This window comes from Ochotona curzoniae, unplaced genomic scaffold (assembly GCF_017591425.1).
Source record: "Ochotona curzoniae isolate NIBS_2020 unplaced genomic scaffold, NIBS_Ocur_1.0 contig_430, whole genome shotgun sequence".
Classification (NCBI taxonomy): Eukaryota; Metazoa; Chordata; class Mammalia; order Lagomorpha; family Ochotonidae; genus Ochotona; species Ochotona curzoniae.
The window spans coordinates 186,885-205,026 of record NW_024466219.1 but is presented as its reverse complement, the minus strand read 5'-3'; the positions used below and the strand labels follow the sequence as shown (position 1 = coordinate 205,026).

Sequence of the window (18,142 nt, the reverse complement as noted above, 5' to 3'; positions counted from 1 at the left end):
ACAAAACAGGGAGAAGGCAATGCTTTCTAAAGAGAAAAGTCCAAGGACCAAAGGCCTGGTTTCCCACGCAGTGAGCAGGCAAACACTGTTGCACAAGACGCACTCGGTGAGACCACAGGCACTAAGAGTAGAGGGAACGCCAGCACTTCCAGGGAAAAGGAACAAGTCTCCCTAAGAAATAACCACTTTAGAGCAGGCATCAGTTCGATGCCTGGTGCAGTTTCTGAGCCCAGCAGGAACTTCCTGCTAATGTAGACTCTGGGAGGTAGCAGGCGATGGTGTGTCCCTGCCTGTCCACCTCACGGGAGAGCACAAGGGAGGCCCCAGGCCCTGGGCATTTTAGGGAGTGAATCAGTGCATAAGAGAGCTCTCTCCCTCTTTTTCTGACAATCTCTCTGCCTCTAAAATAAATAAGTGACATTTAAAAAATATCATGTTGGTATTAGATGTGTCATCAACCACAAAGGGTAAAATACAATGGATTAAAAATGTCATGGCAATCATGTGTATGTGCATAATGTGTATCATGTGTGTATATCATATATAAATGTCACCTTATGTAAACATATTCTATATAAAGTCTATGCATGTCACATACTCCAGCTTTCTCAAGTTTCACCTGTGAAGGTTCTAGCAAGAGGCTGGCTTTGGATGACACAGCAGGGGACACAGAGCCATGTGTCTGTTTTCTCTTTGCTGCCATTGCTGCTCAGATTTCATACTTTGTAAATCAACCTGTGTATCTAAAATGTTATTCAGCCTCTTGACCCAGAAGTGTTGGGCATTCCCCAAGGCTTCCTGGGTGAGGGGGTAGCCTAAGGGGTTAAGGTGCAGACCATACTGTGGGTGGCCCCCAAGGCCTCCAGGCCAAGTGGTCTGCCCACAGAAGGCAGTTACTGCAGGAAGCTTTGTCACATGACCCAAGCCAGGCCTAGCCCCATCCCTCTGCTTCCTGCCTCACTGAGTATCATGCCTGACCCTACTTCCCCACCCACTATCCTCATCAGATTCCAGACTAACTGGATCTTACCATCTCAGACTGTGAACCACAAAACCCTGAGCTGAAGTAAATTTTCTTCCCTCCTGAGAACGACCCTCACGGGTGTCCACCACAAAGTCAGGAAAAGCTGAATTGGGCAAGTTGTGCAATGATGTTTTTGTTTTGTTTTGTTTTGTTTTTTTTACAGACAACACCCCGAGGACATGCAACTTGTTAACCTTCTGGGATGGTTTTATTCTTATCAGAATGAAATCATTGTGACTGCCCCATCAATGCCTTCACCTCCACTTCTTCTTGGAAAATGTCATTTATGCCTCCTTCCATTTGCCTCTGCCTAATGTCCCTATATTTCCAGTTTTCCATTGTCACTTTGCTTGGCAAGGTGGTTAAATGTAGGATTTCACATGTCAGGAAGATCATGGGAGCCTTGACTTTTAAAAGTCTCATGTCCTACCAACTGAGCTAGCCGGGCCATAAGCCCTGACTTTTAAGAAACAAGTGTAACTTACTCTCATTTGTGCTGATTGCTAGAACCTTAGGACTCATTTGCAATTTCATAGATTGTATCTGCCTTGCTTACTAATTCCTTGTTCTCCTTCATGCACGCACAATACATCCTGCCCATCATGCTTACACACATCAGTCTACCTGTCACAGGGCGAACATGCCCTGTCACACAAGGCAAGCACACCATGTTCTGCCTGTCACAGGCTCATACACAAGTCATGTGCTCATCTCACGCACAGGCACACAGGCACACAGGCCCACACACCATGGGCTGCCCTATCAGACAGGCCATGAATCATTCACAGAACTCCTAAATCAATCACACATCCACAGCCAGTGAAGACTGCAGAAAAGGATACTCAGTCCACAGACATTTTAAAGATAATATGCAGAGTCCACCAAGAGAAGTGAGACTGCTTGAACGTGGGCCCTGAGCCACTCCTGACTGGATCCTGATTCCAACCTGCTCTCCCTGGCCCTGGGCCTGGCATCTTAGGGGCCATGTTCAAGGCCAGGCCTAAGAAAAGTCAAGGAGAAAAAGTCCCCCAGGGATCTGCTCTTGGAAACTCCTCCTAAGGGTCAAGAACATGGATCCATGGACCCGGTCCTGTAGAGCAGTGGATCAAGCCGCCTTCTGTGGCACCAGGATCCCATGTAGCTGTCAGTTCAAGTCCCAGATGCTCCACTTCCAATCTAGTTCCTTGCTAACAGCCTTGGAAAGCAGCGGGGGATTATTCAAGTCCTTGGGCCCATGCACCAACATGGGAGACCCAGAAGAAGCTCCTGGATCCTAGCTTCTGGAAGACCCAACTCTAGGTGATGCTTTTGGCAAGTAAGCTGGTGGGTGGAAGACACCCTCCCCACCTGGCTTTAATCCTTCCTTCCAAGTAAATAAAAAATAAAACTTAAAAAATTTCTCTACCACCCCTGTCATTCTGACAAGATAAACAGATAAAAAGAGAAGAGAGAAATGAAAGAAAAAACAAAAGAAAATAAAAAATAAAAGGCAAATGAACAAGGGCCCAAACCAACCTCTTCCCTTGCAGAGGGCAGCCCGGCTGGACCCCAGCATGAATCAACAGAACAGGTATGCCACCATCTTCAGAACAGGATGACACAGCCAACCAACCCAAGAACCAGCCAATGTGCACTAGTAACTCCTTCTCCAAGACCTGCACAACCTCATGTGTGTCCCTGATGAACAACGGGCAGCAGCTGTGCACAGCTCAAACCAAATGTCTGACTTCTCGGTCCTGCTGCCACCAGCCAAGCACAGAACGGGCAGTGGTCAAGTTGGCATCTGCCTCAGGCACCACAGCAACAGAAGGCTGACCATGACTTTCAGGCCAGCATGGATATTTTATCAGCAGTGACCACTGGCTGTTGTTTTACGACTCTGAAGGGGAGCAAGGAAAAGATGTGCAGAAGTGGCCCAATAGTCACCCAACCCAGCGTCTGCTGTGTGAACAGCTGCTGCACCTGAGCAAAGAGAAATCAGGCTCCCAGTGACCACTGCCACAATGTAGCTTTGGGGCTGGCTCTGACCACTGCTGAAGGCCATATGCACTAAGCACTCACTGCAGGACAGGCAGGTGGCCAGGCAGAACATGACTATACCCGGTCAGCTCTGGTCAAAGAGTGTCAAACTCCCACTCAGGCTGTCTGCCTGGGAACACCATCTCAGAGGACAAGCAGCCTGTGTTCATCCTCTCAGCTCTAGCCCTGTGTATACACAGAATTTGTATCTCCCTGTTCTGACAACTTATATACTTGTCCTTTTGAGCCTCATTGACACAAAGAGACCAGTAGCTATGTTCCAGGATCCACTTCTTTTCCCCACAGGGGCAGTCACCACTCACCGAGTGTCACACCAAGGACATTAACCATGAAAGCCCAAAGGATGGAGGGAGCTGGGTCTGCAACTGCAAGCAGAGGAGCCAGCCTCTGCAGGCACTCCCTGTACCCCTAGAGCACCTTGGCCTGCTCAGGTTAGCACAGATCTGGCCAGACAGATGTTTCAGATGTAAAGCAATACTCAAATGAGCACTGAGCAGCACCACTGAGGTTCTGGTGCGGAACACGCAGAGCCCAGCAGAGGAGGGCACGCTCATTCATGAGGACAATACACATGTGTAAAAGCAGCTGCCTACTGCCAGGCACACTGCAGGCACCACCATCAGATCATCTCTAACCCTCCCCACACTGCAGGAATGCTGGGCCTGGACTCCACTCCCCAAAGGGCTCACACCCAGCAGTGTATGATGGTGTTCTGGGACATACTAGAAAAAAAACCACTGGGAGAAATCTAAGGAAACCTGAGCTGGGAAAGCAGTCTTACAGATCTTTTCCCTCTTTGGGTCCTCCACAGAACATCGCTGGTTGCTGAAATCCATACGCTTCCCCTAGGCATCTGTCCCTACACTGATCTCCTCTCAAGCAGTAATCGAATCAAGATTGGCATTTGAGGAACCTGACAAGGCTTTGTAGAAGATCCAGACCCCTCTGAGGGTAGAGATGAGGCCCACATGCACACAGGGGAGGAGATGTATGAGCAGTCTTTGAGAAAGGACCACCAGGGAGTGAAAAACAAGGAGACCATGCTGATCACAGCAGTCCCGAGAGCTGGGGGCCAACACCCAGCTGACAGACTTGAACCATGTCCACATGCATGTCCTGCCTCACCTCCATGCCAGCCTGTCTCGCTGCACCACACTGCCCCACTTGTGGCCAATCAGCAGCTAGACCAGCAGTAGGCAAGCGACCCTCTGCTCAGAGATAAGAAGGCTGAGCACTACCCCCAGCCCCTCTTCTGCACTCACAGCTAACAGGTGTCACCCTTCTAGTCATAGACTCTTTTCTAACATCAAACACTCAAGACCCACTCCAAGGCAACCACAGTGACAAACACATGTCGCCATCACCCCATCCTCTCTATTTAAGGGGATCCTGAGAAGGCAGATGTTGGTCACCTGCCCACAACCAAAAAGCCAGTGAGCAGCAGCAGAGACCAAGACACAAGCTTGCTGTGTGGAGTGACTGCTCTGCTGAGCTCACTGGGAACAGGATACGCCATTAAGGATCCAAATGCATTTTTCAATGCTTAACACCTTCTGAGTCACAACAGCTCCACACATGTGAGTAAAACTGCCCTGTGGTCCCTGTCTGTGGAAACATCATTCAGTGCAACATCCAGAGCCGCAGGCCCACTGACAGAATCTGAGGCCATGGGCTGGACACCATTGCACGACACAGTTCTGCCCTAACTCTGCCTAGGTCTGCGGCTCTTGAATTCAACCTCCTGAATACCTCTTCGCACTGAGCTTCAGTCTAGTTGTCAACCACGCAGAGCCACCCACCTCCACTTATAGCAGGGTCTGATCCAGCCCCCAGATCAGATCCAGCCCAAATCTGATGTGTCTGTGGAAAAGACTGGCTGGACATTACACTCATCTGACACAGTGAGAGGAATGGCAACCACCTGTATTCAGAGTGGTGGAGAGAGAAGTGGTGGAATGCTAGGGGCAAGCATATAGTGTCCCCGAGCCCACAGCACTGTCAGGATGAGAGGGTGCCAGTCTCCTGCACACAGGGCACACCTACGAGGGCTTCCACTCCCTTTTCCCAAGCCAGGAAGAGACAGGTGGCAAAGGGCACTGAGCTCCCCAGACAGGATCCTAATTCCTGCAGTTAAGCAGAGCTCAGTCGAGGTGCTGTTTGCTTGCACTGGGGCTTGGGGAGTAGGAAAAGGCCGTCAGGAAACACATAGGTCAGCTTCACCTTTGGACTCTCATCCTACTGGGAAATCAACCACAGTGGTCATCCTGCAGCACTCCCACAAAGCAGCTGTGACGTGGCACCTCTGTTGAACATGGATGACAGACGTCAGGATCCCCCTGCTATCAGACCAGCAAGAGGAGCCAGTGACAGATCTTCTGCAGGTGCTGACTAGGCTGTGAAGGCTCAGAAGAGTCTGCAAACAGTGAAAAAATGAATCTGAGGGCCGGGGTGATAAGAGGGATGAGGGACTTGCTGGGGAGCTTTGAGTCCCCTAATTTCAGGCAGACATAGAGCCTTCAAGGAAGAAGTCCTCCCATGCTCCAATAAATAGCACTGGCCCTGAAGTTGGTTCTGTCCTGGATATGCCATGGACAGCTCCCACTGGCACCATGGGGAAACAAGTGAGGCCCTGCAGGCTGTTGGTGTCACCTCAGCCCAGCCCGTGGTTCCTCTAGGGTCTCCCCTCTCCAGCCCACAGCTCACCCCACCTTCTACCCCAGCTCCTCTCCCCCAGCCTCACAGACCCACCCCCTCCTCTGGGCAGGACTGTGGTCCCGGCAGCAGCAGCTTTGTCCAGCCTCCTCCCAAGTCTGGAGCCCAGCCACAAGCCACATCCTCATCGTGGTACTTGACTCATGGCAATCACACTGGAGCCAGCCCCACATGGATGCCATCTATTCTTATTCAGTGTTTGGATTCATACTCAGCCACAAGGCCAGCCCATAGCAGCTCAGCTATGAGCTCCCCTGCAGCCAGTCATCGGGTCTTGGACAAGGGTGACACCTGAGGGCAGCTGGGCCCAGGACAGGGCAGTGGAAAAGGTCCCTGGGTGTCACTGACATGTACTGCAGATGTGGCCCTCCGGGGCAGCCACACCTGCCATTCGGCCCCATATGAGGCCTCCCTGGAAGAGGTGGTGGGACTAGGGCCTGGTCTTTATCCTCCCTCTAGAAGCTGCATGCACTTTGTTCAGTACGGGGGAGAGAGACAGAAGATGCAGTTTTCTCACTGTTGACAGTGCTTTAAACCAAGGCCCTGTTCTAGTTCTTCTGAAATTTCACAGTTGTCCTCCTTAATGATAGCTGTGGACAACACAATTAGTTTGGATAAAATCAGATAAATTCCTGGGCCTGGTGTGAAAGCCTAGTGGCTAAATCCTTGCATCTGCTGATATCCCATGTGGGTGCCGGTTCAGGTCCCAGCTACTCCACTTCCCATCTAGCTCCCTCCTTGTGGCCTGGGAAAGCAGTGAAGGATGGCCCAAAACCTTGGGACCTTATACCTGTATGGTAGACCTGGAAAAAGCTCCTGTCTCCCGGCTTTGGATCAGATCAGCTTCAGCCGTTGCAGTCATTTGGGCAGTGAATCAGCAGATAGAAGAGCTTTCTCTCTATATATTTCCTTCTCTATGTATATCTGTATACATATCTTTTTTTAAAAAAAAATCAGATAAACTCCTAAAGGTAAATCAGGTCTCTTGTTCGGTCTGCAGTAAATCTCCATCTAAAAACAAGATAACTGGGCCCGGCGCGGTGGCGCAAGTGGTTAAAGGTCCTCGCCTTGCACCCCCGGGATCCCATATGGGCGCCGGTTCTAATCCCGGCAGCCCCGCTTCCCTTCCAGCTCCCTGCTTGTGGCCTGGGAAAGCAGTCGAGGACGGCCCAAAGCTTTGGGAACCTGCACCCGCGTGGGAGACCCGGAAGAGGCTCCTGGCTTCGGATCGGCATAGTATCGGCCCGTTGCGCTCACTTGGGGAGTGAATCATCGGACGGAAGATCTTCCTCTCTGTCTCCCCTCTGTGTATATCCGCCTTTCCAATGAAAAAATAATAAAAATAAATCTTTAAAAACAAGATAACTTATGGAGATCATTCAACTGGCCCCTGTTTTAGACTTCACAGGAAGCTTCTGGTGCAAGGCCTACAGAGTGGCAGCCTCTACTCCCCCTTGTTCTCAGGCCTTCTGAGCATTTTCCTCTGCAGGGCTTTGCTTCCCTGCTGGGCATGGGTCACAGGTTCATCATTGTCTCCTTGTTCTTCTAAACTCATGGGGGAGACTGCACTGTGCAGGGGGAACTACTGCTCACAGGACTGTACCCTCCCCCTAACAACCGTCGGCCGTGCCAAGCAGCTTCGTGCCTTATCTGTAAAACAAAGAAACCCCACCCCACACACTCACACACACATATGTTCCTGGAAAACAGAAGCTGCCCCATTAGCATTGGCACAGCCATTATCTCATGTGCTCTGCACAGACCTAGGAGGTGGCAGAGCAGGTGCAATTTTGAGTTTTAATCAAGGAAACCACAAGTGCTAGCCAAAAACAACACATGCATATGAGAGCCTGGACTCAGGATGGAATTACAGCAGACTCAGCAAGAGTTTATCTCCTAACACCCCAGCTCGCTGGCCTAAACCACAAAGCAGGCATCTGGATGAGTCGCTCAGTCTCTTGCTCCTCAGTGTCTCCTGTGAAAGAGGTGGGAACATGGAAGCTAGGTAAATGCCTCAGCCTCCTGGGGCTGATATCAGCGATGCAGCTGCAGCGACCCTGACCTAAGCTGTCCTCTGCTGCTCTCTTTCTCTCCTAACTTGGGCCTGTCCCCTGCAACCACCTCCACTGCTTCCTGACATCTGCCACACATCCAAGCACTGTCACCCTCCCCTCTTGCATCACTGTGGATGCGGCAGAAGCCAGGCCACAGACCGCAAGGCATGAGCGGAGACAGCCATCTGCAGACAGAAGCAGAACAGTCCCAGTGTTCGTAGTTCTGCTTGGGCGGCCACAGCACCAACACTTCTGCTATTCCACTCTGCATGGCAAAGACGCCTCAGAATTTCCAGTTGGTTCCTCTTCTCCATCCCTGCAAGCACAGCAGGTGATGGGAGGGCATCTAACTCTGATAGCTCTGCCTGGCATTGCCCCTCTGCCACCCTCAGCAAACCCAGGGCCAAGACCAAACCACCCGGGATCCCAAAGGCCCCTCTGCCCTCCTTGCTGACAGCAAGGCCAACCAGGCTCTCCCGGCTCTCCAGATGCAGCTTCTTCAGGAGCTAGGAGAAACCATTCTGACCCTCACCACTGAACAAACACAGTGGGTGCTCAGACATCATCTGCCGAGTGAATCAGTGATGTACCCTAACACAGAAAAGCCCACTCAGAAGATTTAGGGGCACAGAGGGAAATGCCCTGGCCTCTATATGTGGGGTGCAACTGATCATCTCAGCTGAGCTGAAGAAAGTCCCTGACTCTGCCTGGGCCTCTGCCCATCTACCCAGAACACATCTGTGCCTTCCAACCTCATCCTCCGGGCCATGCATCCATGGGGAAAGTGTAACTTCGACAGAAAAGATAAAGATGATATTGTTTTGGGGAAAGGAGCAGTCACAGGTCACAGCTGCACCCCTCCATCCAGATACAGGGACAAAGTCTGCCACAGCAGTCAGCAGTGGCAGTCAGCAGCTGGGAAGCCAGGAGCTCCCAACATAAGCACTGGCAGACTGGAGGCTCCTCTCACTGAGCTCAGCCAGCAGCCCCACCACCCCGTCCTCACCCAGTGACAAGCTCTCCCATGCCTCCCACTGCCCAGCTTCTCCGTGCTTCTCTCCTCCCCCTACATCCACCCAGAACAGGCCAGGGCAAGTGCTGGGAGCTGTCACACCAGCCTAGGAGACCAAGGAAAAGGCTGCCTTGGCCTTTTCCCACACAGCCCCTCCATTCTCTGTGGCAGAGCAGCCCAACAAGGAAAAGTGCTCTCCTCGACCTTCAGCTGCAAGGGAAACTCTATCAGGGTGGCGGCCTCCTCACAGAAAACCCTCTAAAAATACCTATTGATATATATTTAGCTCCGGATAGCATCCTCCCACCACCAGGATTCTAGCCGTATCACTTAGCATGCTGAGGCAGCTCCCACCTTCTACAGCCCCAAATGTTCACAACAGTGAGGCCTGGGCCAGGTCACAGCCAGGAACCCAGGCCTCACTCTGGGTTTCCGACAAGCAGGTCCAAGCTTGTGCTGCTCATAGTGCACACATAAGCAGGACGGTAGAATCAGAAGCAGAACTGGGACTCAAGTCCCAGAACTCTGATATGGGATGTAGTGTCTGGACTAAAGTCCTAGCCACAGCACCAGATGCTTACCGTCCCCCCCCCACCCCAGATTTTCTTGTCTCTATTCCCTCTCCCTTGGCATCCCTTTCTGTTTGGTAGAGAACAATCTCCCATACATGACGAGGCTTTCTGTTCCTTTTCATGCCTCTTTGCAGAGCTGACTGCAGGACAGATGGCCTGTGGCAGACCATAGCCAAGCTAGAGGCACCCTGCTTCAAGCCAGTAGAACATCCAACCACCCTCTGGCCAAGGCACAAGCTCATCAGCACAGCTGGGCTGGCCCCTTAACTGCCAGGCTCCAGACTCCACTTATTGCATCCACAAAAGCATCCACTGCTGACCTGCTTCTGTCCCTTTGCACCGACACCTCCAAGTGATCACACACGGCATTCTTCCTAACAGCAGTGCATGTCTCCTTCCAGGTTCAGTTAAACCCCAAACCTCAGACCTACAGTCACCCTAATTTAAGTGGTGCTTCCTTCAATAAGTGAACCCCAGCACTAGATATGCCATTCTGGGTGTCTGTCCCCTAAACCTGGCACCTTGAAGGTTCCTGGGCCTGGGTGACCTTCTTGTCAGGGAAGAAGGAAGGGCCCTGCTCAGTGTGCCTGACTTGGATTACACCAAGCACTTTGCCCTAAGGAAGGAGCTAGAGGAGGGCATGCCCTGAGTTTCAGATGGGAACACAGGTGGCACCATCACTGCTGCAGTACAGAGCCTCTCAAAATTACATCCCATGAAAAACAGATGCCCACATTCCACCCCACAACATTAGCTGACCCTGGAGACCCACATGCAAAGGAGGGAATCTGAATTCTCCTCTGCAGCACAGGACCAGCAGTGCCACCATGGAGCTGGTTAGGCCACATGACCCTGGAAGTCCCAGGTCCAAATTCTAGCTTCTGCAGATATTGTCGTCCCCTTGGCACGTGGTGTATGCTCCAAGACTACCTTTGGATGCCTAAACCCATGGACTGTGTGCCTGCGTACAGTGCCATTTCCCACACATACAACCCAGGACAAAGCTAAATCTACATGTAGCAGATTAATAACATCAAAGAGTAAAGCAGAACAAATCATACACCTTCAACAAGCCATGAACACAACAGTTCCTCTCAGTCACAGCAGCACATACATCTTCACTCACAGAAGTCTTTGCAGCCACTCACTGAAAATCCATCAGCATCACTGATATGTGCCCCGTTTAGTATGCCCACAAAAGGGTGACTTGAACACAGTACTGCCTTCAGCAACTCAAGATTCTCAAAGTCCAAGCACAGATAAGTGAGAATATCCACAGCAGATACAACAAAATGTCCATGGCACAGAGTGTCCACGGGAGTGCATCCACAGCATAGAAACATGGGACAGTGACCAGCCCCCTCCACACACAGAGGACAGTGTCCACAGCACACACACACAGGACGGTTTCCACAGCACACACAGGACAGTGTCCACAGCTCACACATGAGAACGTCCACAGCACACATAGGACAGTGTCTATAGCACACGCACATAGGACAGTGCCCACAGTACACACGTGGGTTAGTGTTCACAGGACAGTGTCCACAGCACAGAGAAAAAGTTTCAGGATAAGACAACAAGATACACAGATCACCAAACTATCAGATTGGTGCTAAAATTAAAACTGAGTTTATTTCGGGCCCGGCGGCGTGGCCTAGCAGCTAAAGGTCCTCACCTTGAATGCGCCAGGATCCCATATGGGCGCCGGTTCTAATCCCAGCAGCTCCACTTCCCACCCAGATCCCTGCTTGTGGCCTGGGAAAGCAGTCAAGGACTGCCCAAAGCCTTGGGACCCTGCACCCGCGTGGGAGACCTGAAAGAGGTTCCTGGTTTCTGGCTTCGGATTGGCACAGCACCAGCTGTTGTGCTCACTTGGGGAATGAATCATCAGACAGAAGATCTTCCTCTCTGTCTCTTCTCCTCTCTGTATATCTGACTTTGTAATAAAAAATAAAATAAATCTTTAAAAAAGAAACCTGAGTTTATTTCTAGAATTTTCAATATAATCTTCCTAGATGGTAGTTGAGAGCAAAGGACAAACTAAAAAGCAAATGTGAGGGTCCATTCAAGTGTGTGTGTCTGTATTTCCTTATTTGTGTAACCAGCCTGAGGAACAATTAGGTTGAGCAGTTCTTACCTTGTGTTGGGTAAGACAATGACATATAAATGACCCACCTGACTACTCTGGGTAATGAGGTGCTGCTGTTCCCCAAGGCTCCCTCCAGGTCGGCCTTCACCATTTGGCATGACCTATCCTACAGTGCACAGTTTCTACAAGGGAACGTGGACCCTGTGAAAATGGCTCAGGTGACTACAACAAGCGAAGGATTTGCCAACAAGCGCAGTCTATCTAGTAATAGGAGGGTGAGCTAGTCCTGTAGTCAGAGATAGGGATGCAGGAGGAAGTCACTACACAAGTATGGATATGGACATGAGTGCCACCAACACCACTGGCTCCACCAGACTGACCCAGAGCCAGGCAGCAGCCTCAGTCTATCAGTCCCGACTTCTCTCCGCTCCTCAACCTCTGGAGTCTTACAGTGAGAGAATATGGGCATGGAGCACATGACCCAATCCAGCTCTAAGCCAGGTACACAGACGTCAGGGCTTTCAGCCCATGTCCGCCTCCCTGCTCTGGCCTTGAGGCAACATCTCCCACTGTCATCTGCCGGCCTTCTCAGGGTCAGGGTTTATAGTTAAGACAAATTCTGTGTGGCTCCCAAAAATTTATATTCTCTGGTGGTCTGAAGTGTTTAGAAACAGCATCTCTCAGGTATCACCAGGTGACAGCAGTCTGGAGTCCCTTAGATAAACATGTGTTTCAAGGATGGCAATTCCACTGTGCCAGCCACAATGAGTGCACACTGACTTCATCTGGTGTCTCGGTGTTGGCACCCGCTTTCACACTCAACAGCACTGATGGTGCCAAAGGAAGCAGACGAATGAGTGACTGACTGAATAAGCAAGAAATCAGCTGGAAGAACTGATCCAATCCTTTCACTGGAGAACAGGAGGGCCATATTCTAGGACCCAAAAGGGTCTGACCCAGTCCTTTCACTTGGGGGGGAGGGTCGCATCCCAGGACCCAGAAGGGTCTGAAGAAGGACACATGGGACTTTTGCTCTGCCTGCTAACCGGAAGCCTCAGCTTTGCACCAGGAGTATTGATATGATCATCTTTCCCTTGCCCCCAACTCTGCCTCAAGGGGACCAGGATGTGTAATTACTGAGTTTTACAATCACAGAGTCTTGGGATTGGGGGTAGGGGGGGTGGGGGGTAGGGGGAGAAGAACATTCAAGAATAAACCTGGAGCAAGGAGATGTGAACTTAAGTACCAGGTGTGTTATCCTCTGGCAGCTGCACTTTCCTCAGCCATTCCGTGAGGTACACAAGTTCAGACCCCCTCAACCAACTGAGTTGTAATCATCACAGCAGCAGTGTTAGGATGAGAAGCCATCACCAGGAAAGGACTGAAACAGTATTCACAGTCAGGGCTCTGGCACTGCAGGAAGGGCCTTCATGAGGAGAAGCTCTGCCCTGCCCTTGCTTTGAGCACGCTTCCTCACCAGACACCTGCACCATGTTCTGGGACCCGCAGCCTCCAGGACTATAAGAGGTAAACTTCTGTTCCTGGGTATTCTGTTATAGAAATGGTAGAAAAAGTAGGCCAGGACCATGGGATGTAGCAATCCACATAAACACACTCAATCTGCAGGCCTGGTAGAACTAAAGTCAGGAGTCAGGGGAGGCAAGTAAAATGCAGTGCCCTGGGTCCCACTGCCTGCCCCTGGCCTGAGCAAGCTGTCTAACTTCCCAGCACACACAGAGGGCACCCACCACATTTCCTATGACACCTGTGGGTAAGGTAGGGGTATCAGCTACAGACAGGGACTGCTACAGATACACAGGTCAGAAAGCAAAAGGAGACACAGTGGCTGAGCTGCACAGGATAGGGTAGTGCCACCAGCCTAGATTCAAGGGCATGGTCACCACACCTGGGTTTACCAGCAAGATTCTTGGGTGACTGGCTCAACCTCTCTGAGAGTGAGGCAAGCACCAAGCCTGCCTGCCTCTCTGGGCTGATCTCACAATATTACTTGACATCTAAGACCTCAGTAGTTATAAGAGGCTCCATAATTTATCAACCACTGTGAGAGCAAACAGTGCTGTTGAGTCAACTCAGTCATGTTCCTATGACAGGACACAGCTGATCCTGGAGATCACACAACCTGCAAGCAAACAGAATGGCCACTCCTAGAGGGCAGCACTGTAGCCTCGGTCCCCAGTGTTCACACATGAATTAAGAAAACATGGTAACCAGTCAATGCTGTCAGTATGGAGGGATTGGAACAAAACCCCACTGCTTCAGAGGACAGCAGGACCTCCAGGTTGGGCAGGACCAGCCACACACACGAAGCCAACAAGAAAAGAAATTCTAAGGACTGAACTGAGCCAGGGATGGGGACAGACCTCAAGCCTGCACCTCTCTCAGCACACCTGGAGAACCTGCTACACCTCAGAACTGCCTCTGTCAAATGCAAAACATCCCAACTCAAAGCAAAGGACAACAGCTCCACGAGGCCCTCTTATGCAGTCCCAAGTTAATTTCTCCACTTTCCTCATCCCCCCACACCACACCAAGAACATTGGATTCTTCTTAGCAGCACAGTCATCCTCCTATGTTCAACAGAAAGACACCATGGTCCATGGACAACACTTCCCTTATGTAAAATGTTGTAGTGTTTGTATCGAGCCCTTATATAAGCACCTGTATGTTTTAATCCATCTGCAAATCACCCATAGCACAAGTCACAACAGTGCTACATGAAGGACTACCTTGCTACATTGAGAGAATAATGATTAGGAAAAACTGCACACCCAGAACAGACTCAATTTTTAAAAATATTTCCAATCTGTGGTTGGTTGAATTGTGGCTGGTAGACACATGAATGCAGAGGACTGGCTGTACTTTCAGCCTGCTAAAATGCCTTGGGAATATAACATCCAAAAGACGCATGCTACAGTGTCTCTAATGACTACTGATAACAGCAAAAAACAGATACCAATCTGAGTGCCAATAATTGTGAAAACGAGAAGCAAGCTGTGTACATCTATTTAACAACTGCTGATCACTCATTACATTTTTACCAAACATGGAATAACACACAAAACATTCGTGCTATACTGAGAAAAGGCAGCTTGTTACAAGCCTTTAATGACAGCTCACTCACAACTGAGGCTGGGAGAAAGACCACAAGATAATCAGGACTTTTTTCCAGTCCATTTCATGTGCTCTTGACATGGGACACACATCCAGAACTCCATGTGGTTCAGACTCAGAAGCACACAGATCCATTATTCACCAATTAAAACAATTGCACCGTGCTGCTTTTCCCAAGTGTACCATGCACACACTGTATCTTCTTATAGTAACTGATATTAAAAAGTGCAGAAGCATATTCTTTTAGAAAAATAACTTCTAAAACTCCATAGTGTCCTTCAGCTTCTATTTAGTCACAGCTGACATGAGGTTGAAGACGTGGACAATGCATCTCTTCCACTAGGCAATGAACAGATGCAAAGCGTCCCCAGGCTCTTCCAAGTCTTCACTGCCCATCCTCCAGAAAGAATCCCTCATCTCCTCTCTCTTTAGGCTACAGTGGCAGCCACACCCATGCTACACGTGTCCCCACATTCTCCTGCTGTCCTCAAAGGCCTGCCCAGCAGTGCGTGATGGATCTCCACACAGCCCCTTGTCCCCGGGACTTGCTGGCACCACCACACAGGCCACCTATCCCCAAAGGCACCCAGAGCCCCCTGACAGGCCCAGGCAGTAAGGCCACTGCAGTCCCAAGAACCAGCAGCACTGGGTCAGTCCAATGCCCCCACACCACTTTCTCTTCTGAAAGGATGATCTATCAACTGAGTAACACCACCACACACAAGCACTTCAAAACACACTCAGAAAATGTGTAGTTGAAAAACTATGCATGCATTTAGAACATTTTTTTACACTTAAATTTTTTTTTAATTTATTGACATCTTTGGGAAGGAAAGAGAGTTTCTATCCACCAGTCCACTCTCCAGCCTGGGTCTCATGAGGTGGCAGAGCACAGCATGTGAGCCGTTGTAACGCTTGCCAGGGTGTGCACTGGCGAGAGGCTGGACCCAGAGCCAAGCTGAGACCAGACTAGGGAGCCAGGTGCCCCAAGCAGTGTCCTGACGGCTGCCATTGAAAGCACGCTCCTGCCAATTTTCCTCATTTGCTACTTATGCTACTAGGTCAGCCCAGTATTAATTTCCCAGGAATGATTTATCAAATGTTTTAATGCGGTTCAATTTTAGATACCAGTCTACAAGTCATAAAAAAATATTTCTTCAGGATCTGAGCAACAATTAAGTTTGGAAAAGTCAGAGAAGCAGTGGGGTCCAGGATTCCACACAGCAGAGCCCTCAAAGTCTTCCCTTAGGACAGTGAGGGACACCCCTCAGAGGTGCAGTCAGGGTCTTCCCAGAGGGACACCATTGGTCCTGAACTCTCCTCAGGAACGTGCTCCAAGTTCCCCCTCAGGAACATGTTTGGGGTCCCCTCTCAGGAACGTTATCAGGGTTCCCCCTCAGGAACATGGTCGAGGTCCCCCACTCAGAGACGTGGTCATGGTCTCCCCTCAAGGATGTGGTCATGGTACCCCCTTAGGAACAGGGTCAGGGTCCCCTCTCAGGGATGTGGTCAAAGTCCCCCTCAGGAACGTGGTCGAAGTCCCCCACTTAGAGACGAGGTCATGGTCTCCCCTCAGGGATGTGGTTGAGGTGCCCCTCCTCAGGAATGTAGTCGGGGTCCCCTTCTCAGGAACGTGGTCGAGGTCCTGCCTCAGAACAGGGTCAGGTCCCCCCTCAGGGATGTGGTCAGGGTCTTCCCTCAAGAACATGGCTGGGGAGTTTCCCCTCAGAAACGTGGTCAAGGTCCTCAATCAGAGACATGGCCAGTGCCTCCCACAGGCGCTATACGTGGTTGCAACTCTGGGAGTACCTGGCATGGGTCCTACTGGGCAGGATCTGCAGCTCCCAGGAGACAGGACTCCAGCAGACGTCACCTCCCAGCGCCAAGCACAGAGAAACAGCTGCGCATGCGCAGAACCAGGCCACGCTCCCAGGCCGCCTGGGGAGGGGTCCACCCAAGCTCCGCCCCCTTCCCGAGTTCCCGCCCACAGCACGTACTGCGCAGGCGCAAGGGAGGACTCACCCGCTGAGGACCACGATGAAATCCATGACATTCCAGCCATTGCGGAGGTAGGAGCCCTTGTGGAAGATGAACCCCAGGGCCACAATCTTGATCCCAGCCTCAAAGCAGAAGATGCCAATGAAGTAGGGCTCGGTCTTCTCCTGTGGGCAGGGGCGGAAGGTGCGTGAGGCAGCCAGACCACCCCAGAGAGCCCCAGAGAGCCAGTTGTGGGTGATTCCGATCCCGGGGTGGGGGGCTGCTGCACTCTGAAGGAGCTGGCTTCTCTTGCTGTCTGTGCCAGTTGGAAGTCTAGGGGTTGGCTTCCACAGACACCAGGTTGGAGCCACCCACCCACATCTGGATTCCAGCCAGTGGTCTATGCTCTGTGTGGGGAGGACCTGCACACAGCCATCAGCAAACTCTGGTCACCAGCTTGAGCTCAGCCTCCTCTGGGCTCCAGACTCCCCGCTGCTTCCTTCCCTCCAATGCCCCTCAGGAAGGAGGCCTTAGGCAGAGCCTGACCTTGCTCTTGGTTTTGCAGTAACTTCTTTCCCCAGAATCCCCAGGGGTTTGCTGCTAAGAGGTCCCTGCCTCAGGCAGGGAGTGAGGCAAGCAGAAGGCACCTACCAGTCTGCGGGACATTGGGGTCTTGTCATCCTCAGGCAAGTGCTGTTCCAGAGCCAAGACGATGCAGTTGGCAATGATGGTGGCCAGGATCATGTACTCAAACGGCGTAAGGGAGGGTCAAGGAGCAGTCAGCATGGCAAGGAAGGGGTTGTCACACATGGTCACCCACCTACACTAGCCCCATCCCACCCTACCACCTGGACCTGGCCCACAGGCAGCAGAGCAAGCAGGTGGCTGGCCAGTTGCCACGCCCACAGTGGCCCTTGGTGACAGACCTGGGAACACCCTGGGGCTGATGAGGAGGGGGAAGAAACAACCTGGTGTGTTCTGTCCTCCAAGCCCTGGGCCCCTGGTGGAGCCTTCCGCAGGGCACTGGGTCCCTGCCAGTGAGCTTCAGTGCAGAGCAGCTGTCCCAGCCAGGGAAGCCGGCTGGATTCTACCTTCCATCTCCACAGGAAGGAGAGGCCTGATGGTGAGTCTAAACACAGAGACAGTATCCAGATCCAGGCTTCGAGGAACACAAAATTCCGGCTCATCTCTGCACACAGGAGGGCTCCCAGTATCTTTCTATAACAGGACCGTGATGGCAATGCTCTGCTGATGCCCAGGAAAGGTTCTACGACAGGCATGGGGGAGACAAGCAAGCAGATGGACACAATGGTGGCCAGGCTTCCAGTAGGCATCCTGTGGGCTGCCAGCCACCAGCCAGCTCTGGCACCAACCCAACAGGCAACCTGTGCTCTGCCCCAGCCTGGGCCAGGCATCCCACATGAGCAGTCCACAAGCAGGGGCAGAGACAGGACCCTTCCTCCATTTCTGCATACAGGCTGCAGAAAGGATGCAAGGCCCAGAACCTCCCCACATGTGTGGAAGCAG

General features: G+C 51.5%; 1 protein-coding gene across 3 annotated transcripts in view; it reads right to left on the bottom strand.

The window, feature by feature from the left end:
- CACNA1E (calcium voltage-gated channel subunit alpha1 E) overlaps positions 1–18,142 on the bottom strand; it is a 167,676-nt gene that overhangs the window by 132,231 nt on the left and 17,303 nt on the right. For all 3 annotated transcript variants that reach the window (XM_040985335.1, XM_040985336.1, XM_040985338.1), the window contains exons 2-3: positions 17,267–17,372; positions 16,661–16,800 (exon numbers count right to left, since the gene is read on the bottom strand). In XM_040985335.1, coding sequence (XP_040841269.1) covers positions 16,661–16,800; positions 17,267–17,372 — 246 coding nt within the window. The remainder of the gene's footprint in view (positions 1–16,660; positions 16,801–17,266; positions 17,373–18,142) is intronic.